Source organism: Phaenicophaeus curvirostris, chromosome 1, assembly GCF_032191515.1.
Source record: "Phaenicophaeus curvirostris isolate KB17595 chromosome 1, BPBGC_Pcur_1.0, whole genome shotgun sequence".
In the NCBI taxonomy this organism is placed as follows: Eukaryota; Metazoa; Chordata; class Aves; order Cuculiformes; family Cuculidae; genus Phaenicophaeus; species Phaenicophaeus curvirostris.
In genome coordinates, this window is record NC_091392.1 from 4,173,785 (window position 1) to 4,198,260 (window position 24,476).

Here is a 24,476-nt window from a genome sequence, read left to right on the forward strand (position 1 = left end):
ATCTGAGAGCCAATAATTTCAAAAAAAAAAAACAAGAGAAAATTGCTTTTATTTGCAAAGGAGTAACAGAGTTCAGTACCAATGGTAAGATTCACAGCATTTAACTTCAGTACTCAAAAAGTCAAGGTGACTAAGCTTGCCAATGGAAAAAACTGTCTTCAAAGAACTATTTGTTGCCAGCTGTCTTGAAGTGAGAAGAATTTCTCTTTGGAGAGACACTAGAGAGAGCTTGGGTGAGACTCACCTCTTTCAGAGAGACAATGGTTGTTGAAATAATTCTCGTGTGTAGTGCTCATTACATAAAGGAGAAATAAATGGGTAAATTTCAAAGCTGGAAGCATTGGCTAGATCCACAGTTTTCTTAAGAGTTCTTCAGACAAGAATTGAAGCATATATTCTAGAAAGGACTAAAATCTTGATTTTAATCCCAGATCTCAGCACTTTGTCGTAATCACTCTTCTGCTTAAAATTGGGTCCCTGCTATTTTGTTTGCACTTTTTCTTGTGCCATTCATTCTTCCCAATTTTTTCCGCATTAGAGTGACAGGCTCTATATTAAAAGCAGTAAAACTCCTACATTTAGAAAGCCGTGAATTGAGTTAATTCAGTAACAGCCAAGCTTATATGAACAGCTTATCATAAACCTCAGGACTTCACTGAATAAACATGCCATTTTTCATCAAAATCTGGATTGCTGCTTGGAGAAAGACAATAGAAATGAACCATTCAGGTGAATATTTCATTTCTTTCTTAAGTTGATATCGAATAAGTCATATAATTCAATGAAGCAAAGTGATAATTAGAAAAGCAAAACTCTCACAACAGAAAAAATCCTTTGTTCTCCTTTCTCTTCCCCCCAGCCAACCAGTTTCATTTTTGAAGCCTCACAAATAAAAAAGCACACACCGGAGACTTACTTTGCTTTAAGTGTTTCCTCTTGGAAATTCCACTGAGGGTCTTCCACTAGCTGCAGTTCTCTTAAAACACTCCCTGGCTTGTAAGCTGCATTGATCACCATGCTGAGAACCTATTAAGAGACAAAAGCCATAACACTGATGTGTTTAACAGTAGTGCTTGATCACACAGAACAAGATCCCAGATGGTGCACAGGCAGGAGCAGCTTACAGGTGCCACTTTAGGTCCAAGTCTGCATGGGTAAGTCCTAGATGCAATGAGAAGAGGTCCCAGATTGGATCAATATGTCAAGCACATTGTAGATGACACATCAATCTGACATGGTGACTGTTTTAGTACTGCTAGCTAACCCCAAAGACCTCCTATTTATCACTATTTTTCTTTAGGACAAAATCTCTGACCTAAAGCAGATTCCATTCTCTATATTCATACTGCTTCAATTTAATAAAAAATGGAAATAATTCTGATGGTTCAACCAGGTACGAAGTCATGTGCACAATTACACACTGAACAGTAATGGGGAAATTCACATACTTGAGGTCAGCAATACACTTAAGCTTCTGAGTGCTGCATGCCTTAACCATATTAACAGAATATTAATGAAGTCTACACAAAAAGAATTTGCAGGAGGTGTGCCTGAAACCCAGTATGAGTCCACTCTGTGCAACAAAACACATGTGCCAATCCATTTAAACCAAAATCTCTGAGCATAAAAATGGTTCCTACTATTGGCTCAGAGAATCCAAGCTTTAATAGTCTATGCTTGGCCTAAGGAGATAAATACAAGAAAAACAAATCTCTTAACAGCACCAGACCATGTGTTTGAATACTCTGCATTGTATGTACATGAATGACCCCATAGTGAGTCTGGATTGGTTTTGATATAAATTGGCTCTTTACCTAATGCCTGTTCTTAATTCTTTGGGGGCCAGCAAATGATTTCAGTACAATGAGCTTTAAATTTCCCCAGCACCTGTGAACATGGATCATCAGAAAAGGAAAAAATTACTAGGTCATATTGCAGGAAATACAAAAGTGTTTATGTTTGGTTGGGTTTTTTTTCCCTGATTTTTAATCTAGCAACCCACAGATTTTCTAGTATTTTGAAAATCTTGTAGGATGAACTATTTTCAGTCAAGGGCTTCCCTTAATGCTGTACAGTACCATGCAAAATGGCAGCGGTTTGAGTTGCCTGATTAGATTATTTACTAAAAGCAAAACTTGATTTATCATTGGGCTCTTGGAAACATTATTTAGGCCACTCTTAAAAAAAGTGCAATTAGAGACACCTGAAGTGATGGCTAGTAACAGCATAAAAATCTTGCACAGCTCAAATCATCTGTACATCTCAGAGCACTCTAGGAGGAAGGGTAGAAGCACACTCCCCATCTCACACAAAGAGAAACCACAAAACAGATTTACCCACAGCTCTCCAGCTCATTCCCATCCCATCTCACAACATACTATACTAATTACTAAACCATACGGATTCCAACATAACAAAAGACAGCTTCTGACTGAACCCACCCAATTGTTCATCTTTTCTTCCCTGCCTCTCAGTATAAAATCCGATGGGGCATTGGCCTCTGACACAGAAACGTGATGTGGGGAAGCCAAAGGTGGGTTTTCAACAAACACCAAGTGCCTGGATAGCTCCCATGCTCATTCACAACTCATCAGATGTGTTCTCCTATTGATCAGCAAATCCAGGGAATTATTTAATGTAGGAGTTCGTTGGGAAAGTTCTCCTTGAGCACATTCTTACACCCACCCTGCTTGCTGGTGGGAAAGCCATGAGTAGAAACCAGGCGTCTCTAGCTGACCAGTTCCCACAAACAGTGCTATGCTGCTCCTTTATCAGGGTGATGGTGTTTGGATGAGTTGTCAGAACAGTTAGGAAATGAGTAAGAAAGGAAAACCCAACTCTGCAAACAACAGTGTGGCCATGTCTGGGCATTATCCCAGACACCTAATCAATGCCAGCCCTGCAAAGACACCCACAATGCCAGGATTTTTCCCAAAGCTGGCTTGTCTTCAGCAGGACTCTGTAAACTTCTAAACTCTGTTTAAAAAAAAAAAAAAAAAAGAGTGTTTTCTACAAACCGTCACTTCCCTTTAAGGGAAGGAAAAATGCTTTTTAAAACCTCTGGCTTTGACTCTTCTGTATCTCAAGTAAGTCACTGGATTAGACATTTCACCGTACAGCAAAAGTCCATCACCATGTTTACAGTGTTACCTTCTAACAACATTATTGCTTCGTATTACACACTACTAAACTCTAGTGAGAAATAAGAACATTGGTTCTTGTGGAGAAATGACCTGTGGTTAAGCAAAAACAGTGAAGAATCCCAGATCAGTTTCAAACTTTCTCTGGAGATGTAAAGTTACTTCACCCATATCAGACTGCTCAAATTTTGATCTGATTCATTAAATTCCCCTTGGATGGAGTGTGACCAGTCTGAGATTACGGTAATTTATTTTCAGTCCTCTCCATCAGGAATGGTTTGGGTACAGTCAGCAGTGCCTCAGAGTAGCAGAGTGGATTAAACACCACCAACCTTTGCTGCTATGCACCTATGGGGTTTTATTTTGATACTGCTGAACTTTGGATTTTCAGAGTCAAGTAGTCTGGAGTCACATCAGTGAGTATGATCACACAGCATCACTAGCGCCCAACCTTATAAGCACCTGACATCTCCGGTATAAAGTTTTCCTTTCTTAAGATTTTCAAATGCACAAGGGCCCTTTTCTCAACATGTCTGATGCCACTGGGCAGTTCAGCACCTTTCTTCCCCTCATAGCTTTTAGGAATTCACACATTGCCCAACTCTCCACTCCTTTTCATTGATGGTCCCAAACCTAGATGAAGCTTTCTGAGGAGGTATCACAGAGGAGGTGTAGTTCAAAATACCCTCACGCTGCTACTCCTGTTCAAAAGCCCAATGATCAGCATTGTTATAAGGAGAAACTCAACTTCCACCCTCTACTGAAGATATGAGCCCCCACCTCCTTCCTAACAGGACAGCCCTTAACTCCCAGGCTAGCCTCAGGCAGAACACTAAACAGTTATTTTCTTTGAATAATGATGTCTGTGGGACAGAGAAAGAAAGATGAGGAAAGAAGTGTTCTTTGGGATTCTTTCATTAGATGGTCAAGGACCTAAAATGGAGCCTTTGTCATAGTCAAGGCTGTAGCACTTAAGTGTTGACATACTTATGACAGTCCATGACATTTCAAAAAGATACATGTCCAGATCCTGAGCTGGAGGAACTACTACAGATGAGCTAAAGTCCATAGAGCAGTCTTGAGGAAGATGTTAGTGAACCTTCTTGAAGAAATATAGTTTATATCTTTCCAGACCAGAGAGGTTTCTCCCATTCCAACACCATTTCTGATCACTAACGATAATGCTATCAGCCCAGTTTAATCATACATCTAAGGCTCAATACAAGCTGCTTAATTTTCTGAGCAACATGATTTAATTATGCAAATTTCTCCTAAGAAGTCATGCTGTGCTTCAAAGAAACTGAAGTTGCAGAGTACAATAGCCTTCCTGCACAAATGATGGCTGATTTCTTTTTTTTGCATCAATTGGACAGTCACTACCTTTAAGTCCATTTCCTTTTTTAAATAAAGAGAAGAGTATCTTTAAAACAGTAAGAACAGTAAGAGCAGTAATCAGTAAGGCTAATTAATCTTTAGAGCATATTTCCCTAAGATATGGTGAGTTATAGATTATCTGAAGTCTTAAAAAGACATCTAATTTTGTTTTACTGTATTGCCATGGTAAGTTTTTGACGTAGATGGAAGAAATGAAAGCATTTTTTAGATATTATGATCCAAGAGCTAAATCTAAAGCTGACAATACGTTTATTTTTATTTCACTTAAAGTTAGCATTTATTACACATCCTAGCTACTATACAGTCACTATTTTTCAGCCCAGATGCAGTTGATTCCACCAGTGTACCTGGCTCCAAATTTCAACTTCTTTTCCAAACAAGTATCTCAGGAATGAGATAAGCTTTGCAGCTGATGTTAAATAACAGGCATTCCCACTTCACTCGCCTCTTGAGGTGAAAGAAACAATAAACCAGTGGTCTTGGGTGAGATTTATGCTTGCACCAGGAATAACGAATAGACTTTAAAAATAAGTTTGGCACTACACAGGACAAGAGTTACTTGTCTCTCACCTAAGGCTTTGCATAGATACACAGATATATGTACACATACAGAATTAAAATCAGTATCATTTTTATCGTAATACTGAACAAATTGTAATTGATCTCAATTTTTTTCTGGGAAATATTGCTCAAGGGCTGCCACATGAGGAGTGGCTGAGGGAACTGGGGTTGTTTAGCCTAGAGAAGAGGAGGCTGTCTACAACTACCTGGAAGGAGGTTGTAAAGAGGTGAGTATTAGTCTCTTCACCAAAGTGATAGGTGATAGGACAAGACTGGATGGCTTCAAGCTGCACCAAAGCAGGTTCACATTGGAGATTAGGAAAAATTTCTTCACCTAAAGGGTTATCAAGGCTGTTACGTCACCATCCCTAGAGGTGTTTAAAAGATGGGTAGATGAAGTGCTTAGGGGTATGATTTAGTAATGGACAGGTACGGGGCTGGGCTTGATGATCTCAAAGGTCTTTTCCAACCTATGGTTTCTATGATTGTGGAAGTTACCTTAGTATTTTCCTCCCTTCAGAGCTCACAACCTCTGCATCCAGCACTAGGAGAAAGCAACGGGGCAGAAATCAAGAAGAGGCAGTAGCATCACAGAACTCAGCAGAAATACCTGCTCTGCTGCAAAAGAGGTGCTGTACAAAAGCAAACCTATCCATGCTGCTTCTCTCCCAACACCTCAGGTCAGAACTGCACAGACTACTCAAGTAGAAGGAGATGTTCCTATTCCACACTATAAGGGTATTTCCCAACCTTGTTTAATCCAGAGCTAAGCAGTACTGACCGACAGCTATCCTACTGTTAGCATGCAAGCTGGTAGCACCAGATCATTTGGAGCTGGATCCTGGATGATGCTTCACTGCATCAGTGATGGACATAAAGAAGGACAAGACCTCAGAGCGTAAGGCTGAGGAACATCATGAACTACAATTGTGCTGCATTTTTTTGTTACACCCATGATGACTGAGCACGGAGGAAGGCAGAGGATGGGGAGCTACTCTGTTGACACCCAACCGAGATCAAGGTCTTCTACTACCTGATGCTAGTGGGGAGAAGACATCTGCTCTCTCCTTGCTTTAGAAGTAATCCAAGCCAGCAAATAGGGTAGGACCTGGTTGCTCATTTGGTTGTTTTCAGTCGGGAGTTTCCATCAGTGCCAAACACAGCAGCATCTCGGTCAGAGACTGCTGCTCACTGTGAAGTGGCTGGCGACTGGCACAGATTTTTAAGTAGAGAATCTCTAAACGCAGTGAGTTATGGCTGGAGACCAGGGTGATTTAAAAAGCTCTTGCCAGACTGCTACTGACTCTGTTTTTCCTTCATAGCTGTTGTTTTGAGTTGTCTTTCCCACCCTCCCCTGTGTGTTGCCAAAGTAAAGCCCATGTATAATTTATCTATTCCAGACAAGTTATGCTGATGCATAATTTACAACGGCCTGCAATTTTCCTATATAGTCAGAGAGAGATAATTATAATGCATTTGCATTCCTGGGGCCACGTTTGTCAGAGGGTGTAATATGAAACAAGGAGATCAAGCTCAGCACCAAGACTGGATTTGGAGGGATGGGGACCCTTGTGAGCTCTTCAGCTGTGCTTAGTCTTATGTCTGTGGTCCTGGACTGCAGAAGATACCTCCTGCACTGTTCTCACCACTCGGTTCTGCAGTCCTTTTGGGTGCTCTAGAAGCCGCTACAAATCTTCATCTCAATGCAGGGATGCCTTCTTTGCCACTTCTTGCCTCATTCACATACTGATTACCTCTATCCTCCCCGCTGCTCATGGTTCTCTGAGCTGATGACACCTCTCTTGTCATGACAGCAGCTGATAGGAACCAGGTGTATCCCGCCTGCAGCAACACCCTGAACGTCTGTCTTAGAACCATAGAACCGTTTGGTTAGAAAAGACCTTTGAGATCATCAAGTTCAACTGTGCCCATTCACTACTAAACCATATCCCTGAGCACCCTGTCTATCTGTCTTGTAAATATCTCCAGGAATGGTGACTCAACCACTTCACTGGGCACCCTGTTTCAGCGCATCATAACCCTTTCAGTGGAGAATTTTTTCCTGATACTTAATCTGAATTCCCCTCCGTGTTCTCTTCATCCTGACCAGAATTTGGACCTGGTCTCCACGGCCAGAATAAGCTTGAATTTATTTGCAAAATAACACTGACCAATGCTGGGCCACTGCAATTGTCCTGCTCTTTGGGAATTCATTCTTGTCTCCAAACGTAAGATGCCCATGTCTTACTGACACCACTATTTGCTCCCTCAGGAGTAGCTCTGTAAGGAGGCAGAGCAAAAGAAAATAGCTTTTCTGGAGGAAACAGATTGGTTTCCACATTTGGTAATTGGTCCTATTCTTGAGGAATTTGGAGAAGCTGGAGTTAGTCTCTGCAGCACAGCCCTAAGATACGAGGGGAGGACCTGGCAGAAGTTTTGCACTACTTATGTTCTCAAAATCCAAGTTTCAAGAAGAAAGGAGGAAGAAACATTTGCATAAGTATTGATTGCGCTTGCTTCATTTTTCCCCCACGTCGTTTTTTCACTGCCTATTTTTCAAGTACTAACAGATTGCTAATGCTTCCCATCAGCAAGTTGCTACGGACTTGCTTTCAAACTTCAGCTTTTGCTCTGCAACCACTTTATCCTTTTTTCTGCTGAGAGCTATTTTTGACTTTCTTCTTTGAGACCCAAGCGTCCCACCTGCACAGGCAGCTGGTTTACTGGGCTCTCTCCAATGCCCAGCTTTCAACCCTGTGAGAGTTGCTGCTGTGTATAAAGCCACTGCAGAGCTTCAGGACAATTTTAGGTGCCGCCTTCTCAAATTCTGGGCTTGACAAGCCACCATGGACATTTTCCCCAGAAGTCTCCCCAAAAGACAGTCGAGCCATACCTCTTTGAGGACCAGCACGCACTTGCCAGGCCCAACAGACTGAGGTAGCTCTGCTATTCTGCCTTTGTTTAAATATGGACCTGAGAAGCAGCGATGGTTGATGTAGAGCTGGGGGCAGCAGTATCTCCCATTGATGGTACCTGCAAGGAGAAAATAACATTGATGTGTAAGTAGCACTTTTGTACCATAAATCAAGGGCCCTTCTGCCTCCTAGGTGTGGGGAGAAGAGTACAGGAGGCACAAAGAGTATTCCCTGGGACAGCATGTAGAGAAGGCACGGCTACTAGGATCCATCCAACATGAGAAAATCAAGTGCTTCTAATAGCAACTGATTTGCACACCCTACCGAAAGGAGAATCTGGAAAGGATTTCATTTATAACATGATCTGAGGCTCTTTCATAACTCGCGTCACTGATGGACATGCATGACTCAGGTGCAACTTGCCAAAAAGGGAACATATTAGCTGCCTTTCCAAACACGGAATCAGCTCAGGGAGAAAATTCAGGTGGAGGGCTCCACAACCCCCCATTCAGCCACTGCCCAATCCAGTAAGTGCTGCAGTGTCATTCCCCTGACCCAACACGGGTCTACAGAGCTATCTGGGCTAATTATTCTGGGCTCCTTTACAGCACACGGAGAGGAGTACTTCTACATGTGGTTCATGTGGCATCCAAGTGGCAATCCACATTTTGGTTATCATACCCCAAAAGAGCCTGTTTCTCCCCATTTGATTGCAACAAAGTCCTGGGATGCTGTCTCAGATGCCAATGTGTGTCAGGCAGTCTGCTGAAACAGAGTTAAATCCTCCCCCTTCTGCACAGTTTATACAATTGATTGGATGAATATTGCACTCTGAGTCTCCTGCCGTTGCTAAAGGGGCAAAAATTTGCCTTTAGCAGAATTAGCAGCCATGCCACACAGTTTTGATGTTAACACAGGGACCCTTGAAGCCCTGGTGTAAAGCAATTTCATTGATGTCAATTAAAAAGTCACATCCATCTCCACAAGGGCTTGATTAGCCTGGCTCTAACACCGTAAGCTGAAATGGAAAAGCACCAGGGGAACTCCAATAACCCCAGCAAGACATAATGTTTGCTCATGGAGGACCAGACCCTCACACGGAGTCTTATCAAACTCATACTGTTGGTGGGCCCACACCACCTCCCACCCTCTGAGGATACATTTCCTTCTCCTCATCCATATGACATATTAAGTGCCTTTTTGGGCTCACCCCCTCACATACAGTCAATGGGTCCTTGAAATAAGGATTCTGCTGGTGCTGAGCAGTCTTACCTGTTGTGTCTGGCTGAGGAACTGAGCAGAGGTCATGAGGTATTTTCTCAACAGGCACTGTGGATGGTAACCTGTCAAACAGCGATTTGGTGTATTTAATAGAGTCAGATCAGGGAAAAGGTCAGAAACAGCCTTCAAGCTGCATTGACAGATACACCAGGACCTGCCTTGACCAAGGGATGGAAACACTTCAAATGCAGTCCCACAATTTATCATAGTCCAGGATCTGATTATTGCAGAAGAAGGAGTCAGACCTACCACTTCTCCAAGAACATACTCAGATCTGTGATGTTTAGCCTTTCACGCTGCAAATGCTCACACTTAGGCCCCTTTAATTCTAGTTTCTAGAAATTGTGAGGACTAGGTAAGGAAATGCCCTGCTGGCATATGTCCACCTTCCTTACTGTCCAACAGACACTGCGTACACAGCCCCAGCTAGTAAAATATTTCTGTTGCAAAGACTCTCTTACATATTCACAACCATTTCAGAGTTAAAGGAACCTCCTTTCTGACTCTGCTGCAGCAATCAGCTAAGTAACTCAGCTGCAGTGTATTATCTCCCCTGGAAGACCTGATGCACCCTTGTAAAAATATCACCTTAAATAACAAAAACTTACTGCTTTTCTGGTTGCACAACTGCAATTCTTCTCTTCCTTCGCACTGCAAAAATGAAGCAAGGAAGAACAAATTGTTTTGTACCCTTCTGTCCAATAAAGCATACCCATATCACATAAAAAGCTGCATAAATACACTGACTATAAAACGAATTCTAACACAGTGAAATGGTACTTAATTACTATCACCATCTTTTCTTGGTATTTTTTAAGTAAGTCACTACACCATTAAAATCTACTTTAAAGATGTAATAATACATTTAATCTTTCCTCCGGAATGCTAATATTGTGTTTTATGAGTTCAGTATAAAAAAATTAAAATAAAAACACAAATATTTTTCCATACAGAAACATATATGGATAAGATTCCATTTTACAAGCATGATTACCTCCAGCATAATTTATCCCTAGCTATAAATTGCGATAAGGCTGCATAATGTTGCCGTAGCAATATTCTCCCAAATTAGGCCCTGGCTGCCTGATTTCTAACTTAAGCATATTTAACTCTTCAAAACGGTTGACACATTTTAAAATTTGCCTTTCAGATGTTAATTAACGTAAACAGCAAGGTTAATTTTTTGTCTGGTGGCTTGAGATTGAGGTTGGATGGTTTCTGCAAGGAACAAGAGAACAACACCAAGCCACTGAGCACTCATGAATTACCATCAAATGCAAATAGAAGGGAAAGAAATTGGAATTAATACGTGCTGAAGACAGGACAAAAAACTTAAAAAAGGTTCAGTTCTGCTAGGAAAGATTTAAATTAAACACTAAGGAAGTCGCTGAGCTGACAGGGGCAGTGAAATAACAGGATAGATACTCTGGGGAGGGGTAGAAACTCCATCACAAGAGGCCAGCAAACTTTTCTCAATTTAGATGGAGTAGATCCTATTTTGAAGATGGACCACCTGGATGGCCTCTTTATGTCTGATCTGCCCCATACTTTATGGAGATTTTTCTGATTTGAGATCCCATGTCTCCTTACTCATTCATCTGCCTGAGGTAACAAAACCTGCTTTAACACCAACCCCATCACAAGCCCACAAGCTATACTGTGCAATCCCAAACCAGTGTTTCCCAGTGCAAACAATACCATTTGTAGAGGGGCTGATCACACAGACGACTATAAATTGCCTAATAGCAGTGCAGAGGTGTCCGAGCATTAATTAGATTTATTATTATTTATTACTGCACACTTACAGCCTGGTTACTAGCCTGCTAGTTAGGCTGGTCATTTCAAGAACAGGATTATAGACATAAGACTGATAAATCCACAGACGTGACATCTAAGCTGCTTGATGCTTCCATGTACTTACAAACAGCTTTGTGTGGTGGAGTTAGGTTATAAGCATTTGCTTCACACCAGCCAACAGGGAAAATGTCCATGGACTCTACATCAACTATGTACTCTGGAGAGGGCATCTGTGAACCTATAAACACAAATTTATAATGTAATTTAGACATGGGAATACTGAGCTCAAAGCCATTCGAGCACTCATCATGAATCAAAGGATGGAACATGTAAAAATAAATCTGCTTACCTGCATCAAAATCAGGCATCATCTCATCTGCAGTTTTGCACAGACAGCAATGATAAGGCTGTTGCATTTACAGTGCAATGTGATTCCAGAGAAAACCCTAATTAAGAGCATTCTAAGTGTGTGCAGTGAAGCAGTCAAAAGCAAGTCAGGTTAAACATGCACGACTCTAAACAATATGGCCTGATCAACACTTGGTTTTTTTCATGAAGTTGCACAACCAAGTCAGCAGAACTTGTTAAGTGCTTGCACTTAAAGGTGGAAGAGTAACAGCTTTAACAGGATGGTAACTAATGTGATACGCCTTACGCCCCAGTGCCCCTCTAAAGCTTTTTTGTGTATTTCGGCCCTTGAGTCACTGGTTTTAAGGGTGGGAGATAGCCACTCTTCTGTCTAGAGGTGCCATGTGTTCTCCTAGGGCTCCTCACGGCACATGAAACATGAGCAGATCACCCAACAAGGGAAAGACAGTAAAAAAACTCCAAGAACAGATGTACAGAGATCTCTGGTATAATACTGGCTCCAAAATTCCACTGAAAATCCCTGTGTAAAGCAAATCTCTTCAAGTTCAGTTCTTATGTCTCCTTTAGAGTGTCTTCTTCTTTATATGGGTCACACTCAAAGCCCACTGCACCAAACAGAAATATTCCTGCTGGCTTTCAAGTCTTTTGAAATGTCTTTGAAAACAATTCTGGTTCCTGGGTCAAGACACCCTTTAATTACTCCAATTCAAGTCCATTTGCACTGACACAGCCTGGCCAGGGACTTCACCCCCTTCTGCCATTTCCACTCTAGCACCTATAACTCCAGAAGCAGCATGAGGTGATCTCCTAATAAAAGAGACCAAAGGATCAGCAGTTTCCCCTGCAGCATCCTCGCCTTTGCATCTGTCACAGCATTTTTGCCTTCTGCTTAATGCATCAGTGTTTGACTGCACACAGCTAGATGACTACGGGGAACTTCCCACTAATGAATGTTCATCAAGGGTTTGCAGTGTAATTGAAACAGTAATTGAACTTTGTGATGGGAATGGTGATGGGAATGGCATCGAGGCTGAGATGCAGCATTTGGATCAATCTTATCTCTAGTAATAAACTTGAAGCACTGAGAGAGTGTGTGTTGTATGAAAATCCAGAGGAAGCAGGAAAATAGGTGCTGGTGATAACACTACTGGAGGAAATAATTAAAAAAATGAAATCACGGTCTCTGCATAGATTCACGGTTGTCTTAATGGTACTCCTCTGAGCCCTGTATTGTGCTCCTGGACCATACATTGAAGATACAGTTTCTATTTCAATAGGCTATGGGAAAGAGAAGAGGCTAAGATGAAGGCACACGACAGAAGACACAACCTGCTCAAATGAGAAGCTGAGGCTCAATGTGAGGTCTCAGCAGCTGGCATTCCCTGCACAACCATTTTCCTCCACAACGAAACACCAAGAGGTCACTGCTCGGTTTGTACCTGACAGAAGCCACACTCTCCAGTGGGCAAAACATTTTCTCTTAGCACCACAAATACAGCCAAGAAACTCATTTGAGAACTGCTGCAGTCAGTGGAAGACATGCACGAAGTAAGCAAACCGTGGGTCAAGCCCTAAACAGAGGAAGAGATCAACACAGTCCCCAGTGAAATTTCCATAGATCTGGGAAAATACACTATTTTTATCACTATAACTGTTCTACAATGTTATTCTGACCAAAAAAGCAGATCAAATGTACTTTCCTACTTGCAAACAACAACAGATGTAACAGGAAGATTTTGGTTTTGAAGTTTACAGCTGCAGCTGCACCGTAATGCCTGTTCTCCTGCAACACTACTATTCCTCTTGTATGACCTATTCACAGCTACCGTGTCCTGCCTGGCATTGCTTCTTCCCTCTAGCAATTAATAAACCTGCTTCCCATTTCTGACATCTTCCTGCTTCATTTGACCTCACTCATATAAGCAGAAAACAGCTTGTTTGAGATGCATTAGTTTCATTTGCTGCACTTTATGCTGCCACCTTCCCCGACTAAGAAGTGTCTGTGAGACTTGAGAGGTTGAATGGAAAAGGAGAGAATAGGGAGATTGGAAACAGGATGAGGAAACTCCTCCCTCCTGCTGTGAATCTTATAGGATGGACAGAACAGAGCAGCAACTCTAGAAAACTCTCAAAGGGAAAATTATGAAAAGCATCCCTGGAGAAGTGATTAACAAAAGGGTCTTCCTCAAACTCCTAGGCTATGCAGAGTGTACATTATTACTTGTATAAATCCACACCAGAAAGCTTCAGCTCTAAAATCTAAAATGAACCAGTAAAAATTAACAATGCAGATGATGAGTAATAAAGTAGCAGAAAGTGATGGAATGTGCAACAGCCTCGGATCAGCCCTGTGCTTCTTCTCCACCACAGGGGAACTATACTGCTGCTCATTAAATGCTCACCCTGAAGTTTACAGAGTTTTGCTACTGTACAAAGCATGATTTATTAAGCAATGTTCCCTCATGTCTAACTCAACACTGCTTAACTACTGCATCCTGGTTTACGGCTGCAGTTTGGGCTGTCAAACAGTGAAACTGGGAGGGCAACAATGAAAGCTTCAGACGCGCCCATGATAAATGGTGGGACCTGAGGTCTTCAGTGATGGGCTCCCATGGTAGCTGGGGAGTCTTGCTGCTACCAGAATATAAATAACTAGTTAGAAACAATAGTGTATTAATGGAGTCAAAAAACATGCCACAGTTCAAGCCACATTTATTTTACAACTCTGCAAGCAGGGGTTTGGTTTGTTGTTTTTTTTTTTAATGCCTAGTTGTACTGTAATGCTGTGCATACTCTAGTCATGTATTTCGACAGCAGTGAAGACTTCTTTTTATTTTTGCACCCTTTTGCATCTTTTCCTTTTACTACAGATCATTCTACTCCTGGTATTGAGATATAAAACAAGTGTAAAGCTTCTATATATTAGAACTCAAAAGACAAGAGCATGTACACAGGCTTTCTTTTTTATGGTAAGTTGGATAAACCACCCATAAAGAAATTAAGAACGTAAAAAGGAGAAAGAGATGAGAGAGGAACAAGATGGGAGTGTGTGGCCCTCTCTTTGCCTTTTAACTGAGGTCTTGGAGGACCCAAGATTTAAAAACCCAAGACATAGTACTTCCTATTTACTACAATAGGCAAAAGTTTAGTGGACATTGAGTTCCTTTGAAAGTATTATAGCTTGGGGGGAAATAAAAATAAGAATTCTGAAACATCATAAAATCTGCATATAAAAGTGGAGCCACCTGGCCATTAAAGAAGGGGAGTTGCCAAAACGGGTCAGATTCCTTGACCAGGTGGGTATAAATTTGACAACTGCCTTAGTGTGAGCAGAATTTCAAATAAGCATTGATTCTGGTTCTTCAACAAAAATATTTGCCCTGTGTCCTGTCAAGGCTGCAGATGAGCTTCTGCAACTCCAAGTCAGAAGACAAACAGTCATCTTAGATGAAAAGCCCAAAACCCACCACTGCATACAGCTCTACCAAAAGCGAAGATGGAAAGTAGTACCTGCTCTGTACACTGGAGATAATGACAGAGGAGACAAACTGCCTGAGGTGACAGCTATATGTCAGGTAAGGAGAAGGATGAGAACCCAGCTCTCCTACGTTCCCCACCTCTATTGCATTTGGACACGCTCCTGCAGCTTTGCTCTCCCCAGATCTTAGCCCAAAGCACGAAGCTTAGCAGTAGGAACACAAGAAGCATGAATGATACTGCCTGCCAAGTTTTAGGTCAGAAGGAACTTCTCTTTAGGTAGCAATTGAGTTATAAATCTCAGAAAATAGGATTTATCATGGAGGCATCAGGAAAGCCTTGTCTGCCATATAATGCTACTTTTGTAAAGCTAAACACCACTGAATATATGCCATTCTCATACTTTAGAGTAAGCTGCTAGCACAAACAATGTATTTTGGGGTAAATGCTAAACTTTTTACTAACTTTAAGGGCTTTGATTAGAGATCTTTCCTCTTGTACAAATTGCACCGTTGTCAGATGCTGACTAACTTCTTGGGTTATTATAATCAATGCAGCACAATGCTGAAGGTGATGTGCCAGGTGACGATGAACCAATACAGTTAGTATCAATCTGGCTTCCACTGTCTTCCAGCCCCAAAATCAGGCAGATCAGGCTTAAGATTCCATCTCACATGGGATTTCTGCTAAAACTCTTTGTTGTGACCCTGTTCCTCTGTTCCTTCCTAAAATCGTGTGCTCAATTACGTTTTGTACTTACATTAACCCTTTCCTAACTGTTTTACCCCAGGAGGGCCAAACCAAACTTGCACTTGAAGGTTTACACTGCTTTTGCAGAAACAGTCTTAATAGCAGTCCAGCTTCCATACACTTGAGAAGAATTACTCACGAGCCAGCATACTGACCCCATGGGTCAGTCACAAGTGACTCCTTTCCTTCCTCCCACCTCCTGTTACAGAGCCCTCACAGAGGAAGCATACGCCCCTGACTTTAGCAAAGGAAAGACTTGCTCTGTTTCTTTTCAATTCTACTCCCTGCAGGGCAACTCTGCAACCTGGAGTCCAGCACGAGCTTCATTTCTCTCCATCCTTTCCTCCTCTTAAGAGCCCTGGATACAAATACACTACCTGAGCTGCAGAACTTGACTGCACCTTGCTTTCCTCCCAGCTCACTAAGACAACATGCCATCATGTTTCTTGAGGTTGCACACAACAAGTGCTTAGGGGATGCTGCTCTTCCATCAGCTCAGTCTCTCAGGGATGCCTTGAAATATCTAGTGGCATCCACCAGAAATGCATAAGCAGAGCTGCACATTATCTACCTATCAGCGCGTGATTGCAAAAGGGTGGAAGTGTTTTAATATCAGGTCTTCCTGAACCATCATGGTAGCTTTAGCCAAATGCATTTCATTTTACAAATGGAAAGGTTCCAGAAAGTCTTTGCTCTTGACTGTGTCAGGGCTGTCAACACGAGAGACGACACACTTGCCTTATGCATTTGTCAAAAGGCAGATGCACAGATCTTACAAAGGATGGTGATGAGCAGGACTATGGGCCACTAGAAGTGCCTTTGATATTTTCATGGTTCTCCAGAAGAAAGGCAAGAAGCGCATTATAACTGTAGTTGACTCTGACCCGATTTGTATTGATTTCAGAGGGAAAATCAAGATTTGAAACAGTAGCTTCAAACAACAGTGTTACCTTGATGGGCAATAATTAAGCTGGGTTGTGACAATGATAGATGCTGAAACAACTATATGGTTTATCACAGCGCCCATCAAAACACTTAAATGAGCATGGCTTTCTGCTCCTGGCAACTTTACAAGTAACACTGTTTTTCAAGAAATAATGAGAAGAATGCCTGCTTTGTTCTAAATTACACATACTGAAGAAGTCCTTGCCCAGATGAACTGAGAAAGTCCCATGAACAAAACCATATTAAAAAAAAATGAGCTCATCTACTCCTCATTTCAAGAGAGGTGGAAATGGAAGGTTTGATATTGTATCACACTCTGCTAGTTTTTCACCACTCTCCTAATACTGCTTGTACAGTGGTGGTGTTCTCCATGGGGTGATGGCTTTCTAGACTCTGTATGAAGTAACTGCTTGCAAGAGCTCTCTTACATCAATGAAGGAAATTACACAGTCACAAGAAGGAGGGATGTGAGCATGTGATGGCTATGGTGAGGAGCACCATATACTGCAGCATTTTTATGGACGTAGGTGGAAAAAGGAAGGGAGGGAAGGGAGAGGGGAGAGGGCAGAGGAGTTAGTTGCAGGGAGACAGGAGATCCCATATCCCATGTGTTGGGAATCACAGTGGAAGTCTCAGCTGCACAAGTGACACAAACATCCATTCCTAGGATGGAGGTTTACCATGATGGCAGTGAGGAGGTTTCTATTGTGAATGGAGATCATGCTGATGAGAGTCCACATGGATGGGAGGGTGGAAGTTCTTGTGGCTCCCTTGGAGAGAGGACAGGGAAAGATAGTTCTTTATAACCTGTTAGTATGAAAAGGAAATGCTGGAGAAGCAGTTGTGTGCAGAGGATGAGTGACAAAATTAAAAGGGTGACTGAACCCCACCAGCACAAGGATACTTTACAGAACATACCTTCAAGGTGAAGCCACATTAACCGCCCTTTAACTGAGGTGATAGAAGCAACGCATATCTCTGCAGGGTTCTTCGGATTTACTGCCTCCAGCTTCATGTTCTTAGTAAAGCCACGGCTGAAGGACGTCTGAAAGAGTCAAGGACCAACAGTGAAGCATGGCACCGCAGCACTGCATGACCTAGGCTGTCCACTGGGAAGCATAAATTTAGCATGGTTTGCCTTTTACTGGAACTGCAGGAGACGTTAAAGAACACAGAGGCATCAGGTAGAAATCTGAGGTGCCCAGGACACCCGTATGTAAAAACAACAAGGGCAACAATCAGGAAGCAATGTGTTTCATGGTTTATGCCAATCCCTAAGCCTCAGAGACCAGGAAGTTACTCCCACCAGCTCCAAGTGCTTGCTAGTGATGCATTTTCTGTCCACTGTTGCCAATGGGATATCACACAGGGGGTTCGCAGATCTTTGTGATTGATCATCTCTCACCTTGCTATAAGAAATCTGGTAAAGCAAATAACCCATCTTTCCTGAGACCAGAGAACCTTCTTCACATATTTAGTTGTCCAGGCTGACTGACGCTGGAGAAATTTAAGTATAACCTATTCAATTATGTTTTTCTTTATGTAGTATTTTAAGGTCAGCGTACAAGGTCCTCCTCTGTAGACTTCAGGTACGTAAGTCCATTGGTTGCAGGTGGGTGTAGATGGAGCCAGTATGGTTACCACTGCAGCAATACCTCTATACATTTAAATACAGCACCAAAGAAACACGTCTTTCACCGGTTATCTGAGACCCTCACTGCACTCCCACTCTTCTCCAGTGAAGGCAAAGCCAGGCCAGGTATTACAGCAATGATCCCCAGATGAGTGGTCATCACCCCAAAATATAAACAGGACCAAAATGTGGGGTCATGCACTTGTGAGAATGCAGAATCTCCTGCTGTACTTGAGACCTTGGGAGCCTGAGAGAAGCTGCAGTTCAAATCATTCAGGTACCATAGCTGTAGGCTACATATGCCTTGGCAAACTGATTCTGTCTGTGATCCATCTGGCCAAGTGATAGCAGCAGGCTGTTGACCAGTCCCTCCTGCTCCTACCAGAGCCAGGATGGCTCAGTCCTAACCGAACGAACCAGAACTCCTGTTAGTAGCTGTTGCAGATGATGCCAAGTACAAGGGAATCCCAAAATACTACAACCCTCCCTAAAACCTTCCCCACAAACAGAGCCTTAAGCTACTCCTCACCACTTTCAACCTTCAGCTTTCAACTTCCCACTTCCACCGTTGGCCCTCCCTTCACTTAAGTTTGGTCCCTTCACAATATCTCCACCACCACTGTCTTTAAAATGCACTGACGTAGAACTTGTGGCCATGCCACAAGTTTCTTGTATTTTCCTTGTATTTTCCTTTCCTTTTATTTTCCTCCTCTCTGTCCCACCTGTTCTGCAACACATCAGCTCTGAGTGCCTGCATTTTGCTGTTTGCGTACCATAGCATGAAAAGCTTCACCCTCTTGGCTGAGATTCTAGCTAATAATAACTAGGACAGGTAGCAGTAGTCATTGATTCAAAGTGACACCAATCTCTCATCCAGAAACTAGAAGCCAGACTGAAATTCAGTCTTCTCCTACTTGTACAGCACCTAGCATGATAAGCAATTCACTTTGAACTGGGAGCTCTTCATGAGACTAGAAACTTCTAGATTTGGCGTGTTTTTTTCATCAAGAGCACTTCCAATAACATGCTGCTAGTCTCAAACATTGCTTGGGCTGCCACAAGCCTTGCTCAGCACACAGACCAGTCTCACCCTGTAAAAGCTGCCAGTGGCCAGGACTGCAGAAAAGTAGGGTGATTTGGTTTAAATGCCTTTTATGTTGCCTAACAAGGAAACGTCATTTATCAACACACCAGCTCCTTTCATTGAAATGCAGTGCTGAAGGCTAATTTATACAGAATCAATGGCAAAACAGTTAGCTAGGAGTTTATTTTACTAAGCATTTGGTCACATCAATCAATTTCATAACTGCCTCTCTTTGTTAAATACTCCCCCCAGGGAAACAGTTACAGTACATCCACTTCTAGCACCACGTCTGGCTGCACTAGGTGGAGGCTTACAACATAGCTTCTATCAAAGAGATGCTCACAGCCACAAAATAAATGGACCAACCTGCCAAGGAGGTTGTGCAAGTGACAACAGCAAGATTACATCTCTCTGCAGAGAAATGTGTTACTGAGAGTGAAAGAATAACAGAAGCACGTTCATCTGATCAATGTTTTCTTAAAAAAAGAGTCCTTAGACCTGATTTAATCTTTGGAGGATATTACACAGAGACAATCCTCAAGGCTGCCAGTGCTGAAAGTGTAGATCCGTTACTTGACAAATTGAAAAGAGATATAAAGAAAAAGGAGAGGTGCTTGCAGAAGAAATGTGACAACTGTCCCACTCTACTGGTGCAATACAGCATAGCCCAGCTTCCCTCAGCACTTTCAGAAATCACAGTCTTAGATTCACAGAATGGTTTGGGTTGGAAGGGACCTTAAAGATCATCCAGAGTTCCAACCCCCCTGCCATGGGCAGGGGCAGCTCCCAGTGGATCAGGCTGTTAAAAGCCTCATTCAACCTGGCCTTGAACACCTCCAGGGATGAGGCATCCATGGTGTCTGGGCAACCTGGGCCAGTGCCTTACCACACCCACAGGAAAAAAAATTTCTTCCCAATATCTAATGTAAATCTCCACTTTTTCAGCTTAAACTGTTACCCCAGGTTGCACAGTAACGCATCCAGGGAGCTTCTGAGTATCTCCACAGAAGGAGCCTCCAAAATGTGAGCAGATATTACTCATTTTAGGTACCAACATATCTTCAGTTATTAACAGAGTCTCAACTTCCACCAGTTGATGCGAGTGTAAAGAAGAGCACCAGGTTACTGGAAAAGGCAGAAAGCTACATCTGCCTTTCACCAAATGATGAATATCTGTCAGATAAAGGCATGCCAAAATGTCACTCCCAGAAAACAGCCTGCAAAAGACTATTTCAAAGCTCTGACTCTTAATAGCCTCAGCGTGATGATGTGCTCCTCGCTCTCAGATCACCATTGCTGTATCAAGGAAGCAAACTGTCCCAAAGACCAGAGCATCCATGCAAGGTAATCACTCTTCTCACACTGCACTCAACAGTTTCAACCTTAGCTTTTAAAATATTTGGTTTAGTTAAATGTATACCACTGGGAACCAGAGAAAACACAAAATGTGAAAGAGGCCAGATGATATCATGCAAATTTTTTACATAGTTTATTTTATTTTAATAGCACTGAATTATTTGTAATGGCCAGCTGAGACCCTTCTGCCAGCTGAGAGATTATGAACAGTAGGAAATCTAAATGAATCATATACAGGCAAAGTAAGATAACATTTTTTTCTCTTTTAGGGATGGAGATATGCAACACATCTCCAGCTTCTGTCCTATGATAGACATGTGGTGGTCAGGGGAACCTCCCAAAGCCTTGCTGAAGCTTTTCTGTGTAAGTTATTTTGTTCCGCATGGATCAACAGAAGCAACACAAAGACAAAAAATGAACTTACATTTCTAAAGCACATGTGAGGCGCTGCCTCCGCTCCACACTGCTTCTGGTAGTCTGCCCAGTCAAAGTCCTGGCCAGAGTAACCTGTAGGATGGCAAAACAGAAAGCACCATCAGCCAGCACTTCACACCAAACAGAGATCACAAAACAAGCCCCACGCAGACAGCCATTTGCATCTGAGGATCCCATCCTGCCTCCATGAACTGTGCAGTTCCAGCATGCACGTTCTCTAGATATCTGTTTATATACCATGAGAGGCAACATCAGTGCTGCTCCAGATTCCACTCACACGTGTATTACATTTTGCCTTGAAAATTCCAGGTCTCTATTAAAAAGTAACAGTATGTATTTATTTTCCTTCTTTTTCCTTTCCTGTGAGCATCTTCAGGCTTTACTCATAAGCACCAAGAAATGCTACTGTCCCCAGCTTCCAGGTGATGTTAGTCACATATTTCTTTCTCCATCCCTTAGCTATTTAAAATATGGGGTTATGGACATCAAGGGTCCCTCAGCAGTGGATAGGGAAAGGACCAGCACAATTAGAAGTTGACCCATCCACTCTTTCAAAGCATGCAATAAATTCCCCTCTCTCTTCACTGATATGGATGTACCCTCCATGAGTGACTTTCCACCAGCTCAGCATATATGTGAGCTGAATCCCATCACAGTAAGCATATTATCCAAGGTCGTTTAGAGATCTGGAGCACAGCAGGAAAATGAATGCAGATTTTCCAGCTCCCATACTAAAGTCTCAGCAACTAGATGATCCCTTCAGCCTCTGCTTCTAGGAAAAGAAGGGAAGCAACATTGATTCACACAAGCACCTCTCAAACAGTGCCATCATAGAAAGACAAAACAGACTTTTGCTCATCCATTATTCTTACTTGGCTACTAAGGCAGTAAACTCTTAGGACAGTTTTATTTGCTTTTTGGGTTTTTTTTTTGTCTGCTTCTTAGCCTATATTTTACAGTGCCTGAAATCAATGAGTGCTAATCGTATTCAGGACCCCACAATGATACTGTCAATAACATCACTGCAGAACTACTTTCTCTGGAAAGTTTCAGGAGTCACCTAAAGGCCAAATTCTCCCCTCAATCTCTCTGCTTGGCATCTCAGCCTGGCCCCATTTCACAGAACATCCCCTAATGCCTTTTTTATTGATAGTCAAAAAGGAACACTCAAGACCAGATAGGAATGAATCATTTATGGCAATGAAAATTGCGAATTTTTTGCAGGCACAAAAGGACTAGAATACTGAGTGGAGTCACCTAACAGTCACTCAGATTCAAAAAAAGGAGGTGTAAATTTTGAAAATGAAGTCCAAAGTATCTTGCAAAGAAGCAAGTATCTGGGATAGGATGAACTTCTAATCCTAATGATTGCAAACATGACAAACAAATTAATGAGATAAAGCCTTGAGCTAAGATGCCTGTCTCTGTGGGGCATCAAAGTGCATAATAATTGGAAAGCTCGAAATAAACATGCACAGGGAAGCAAAAAAGGGCAATTGCTAATAGAGAATGTTCATCTCTCATAGAAAAAAAAAATCCTTGCACTGTTTTTTAACAACCAATTTCTGCAACCATATTTTCTTCCTGCTTCTTCTCCATCTCCTTTTTATTTGTTTGCCAGATACTTTTCAGCTTCATAGCTTCATAAAATAAAATGGAAAACAGGAAGAGAAACACACCTCACTTCGCATCAGAGGGGGATTCATTCGCATACAAATGTTTACAATGGAGATGCTTAAAGCTGTCCCTGTCACCTGGGTTCCCTGAAGAGTCAATGGAGAAACAGGCAGATCTAAAAATCATCTGTCTGTCCTGCAGCAAAAGCAGAATTTCCCCACAAAAAGTCTCTCTTACTCTCCATTGACTTCAGAAGAAACCAGGATGATGGGCTCAAGTGGGGACAGCCACAGCATAGCTGCCTACACTACATCACCTGGGGTCCATCCCAGCTGCCAGAATATGTTGCATTCAGGGACCCAAAAACCTGCCTCCACCTTGCACATTCTCTCATCTCCGATTTAAACCCTTCATGGACAGGTTTTGCATCTTAACTGCAAGCAATGCAACATCTTGGCAAAGCAGATGGAAGAGGCACATTGACAAGGTTCCAGTGAGGCATAAAAACCTGTGTCGCTACACAACCACCTGTTGGGTTGGCCGTGCACCAATGAAATCAGTGGAGGATCTTCTGCTGTAGAGTTCAGCAGGAACAAACCCTGGAAGGGCAGTTACAGAGTTTGATGTAGTCTTCTTCAGCAACCTAACAAGGATAACTCCAAGAGGATCACACCTGAAACAAGTCTGGACCTGAATATGGAGTTTTCATGGAGCATCATGAAGTAAGTCACCTCCCTTAGTACACAGGGACGTACCACGTATCCACATGCATTCAATACTGCTAACCTTTAAGCTCAGCCAAAGTAATAATGTTCAAAGCTTTGCTTGCGCAGTTCAACTGCTGCTCCTCAAACACGTAAAACCTCATTGTGTTTGTTCTCTCAGCTCTCAGCATGGAAGAGCTCAGCAGTCTAATCAGAAGCAAATATACCAACATGAATGTACTAGAGGTTTTGGAAGTGGCATTTCCTTAGTAAGCCCTACAACTAGGAGCATTTCTGAAATGCTTTTCCCCTTCTTAATAGCTCATAAAAAGGAACAATGGCTGTTACTCTAAAGGGAAGTGGCCTATAAATTCAGCTCTAATAAATATAAACAGCGCTTGTTCAATGTTTATATAGCAGCAGTAAATGGCTATTCATTTTTGGCACTGTACAGGAAAATACTGTTCTCTATTTCTAGAAGCAAATGTTTGCACCTCCTGTTCATGACTCATCTACTGTATGTTTGGCTTCAACAAAGGCCTGATAGGCAAAAAGGCAAGAGAATGGATGTCAGATAAATAAAGTACTTTGAGCCCAAACACCCCGACCTGGCACACAGTTCTGATGAAATAAAATCAGCTAGTTTTAAAAATCAGGAAACCTTCTTGCCAACCATAAATTAACCAAAAAACCCAAGTACAGAATACAGTAAGGAAATCCTCTTCATTGTCATTGTTTGCTCCATGGGAATTTCTTGCCCTTCAACAGGGAGAGTCATTTGGGCAGCATTAAATGTTGTTGATGTATGTTCTCTTAAGGGTGACATTGGTTGGGAATGTGTGAGCACTGGGAAAGCAGGAGGCTTGTCAAATCTGGTACAAGGAGGGACAATTCTGGACGCCCCAGGGCAGGAAGAGCTGTTCAGTGATTTGGATGGATATGGTGAAATTTCCTTCTCCTTGTGCAGACCTGCTCAGGAGCAGCTGGCTCACACCACAGCCTTCATCACTTTAACAG

The 24,476-nt window shown here is 42.2% G+C and overlaps 1 protein-coding gene across 2 annotated transcripts in view; it reads right to left on the bottom strand.

The window, feature by feature from the left end:
* Positions 1 to 24,476, bottom strand: part of SFMBT2 (Scm like with four mbt domains 2) — a 120,263-nt gene that overhangs the window by 15,555 nt on the left and 80,232 nt on the right. For both annotated transcript variants that reach the window (XM_069867146.1, XM_069867056.1), the window contains exons 10-16: positions 21,128 to 21,210; positions 17,549 to 17,675; positions 11,214 to 11,327; positions 9,901 to 9,943; positions 9,284 to 9,354; positions 7,990 to 8,129; positions 917 to 1,026 (exon numbers count right to left, since the gene is read on the bottom strand). In XM_069867146.1, coding sequence (XP_069723247.1) covers positions 917 to 1,026; positions 7,990 to 8,129; positions 9,284 to 9,354; positions 9,901 to 9,943; positions 11,214 to 11,327; positions 17,549 to 17,675; positions 21,128 to 21,210 — 688 coding nt within the window. The remainder of the gene's footprint in view (positions 1 to 916; positions 1,027 to 7,989; positions 8,130 to 9,283; positions 9,355 to 9,900; positions 9,944 to 11,213; positions 11,328 to 17,548; positions 17,676 to 21,127; positions 21,211 to 24,476) is intronic.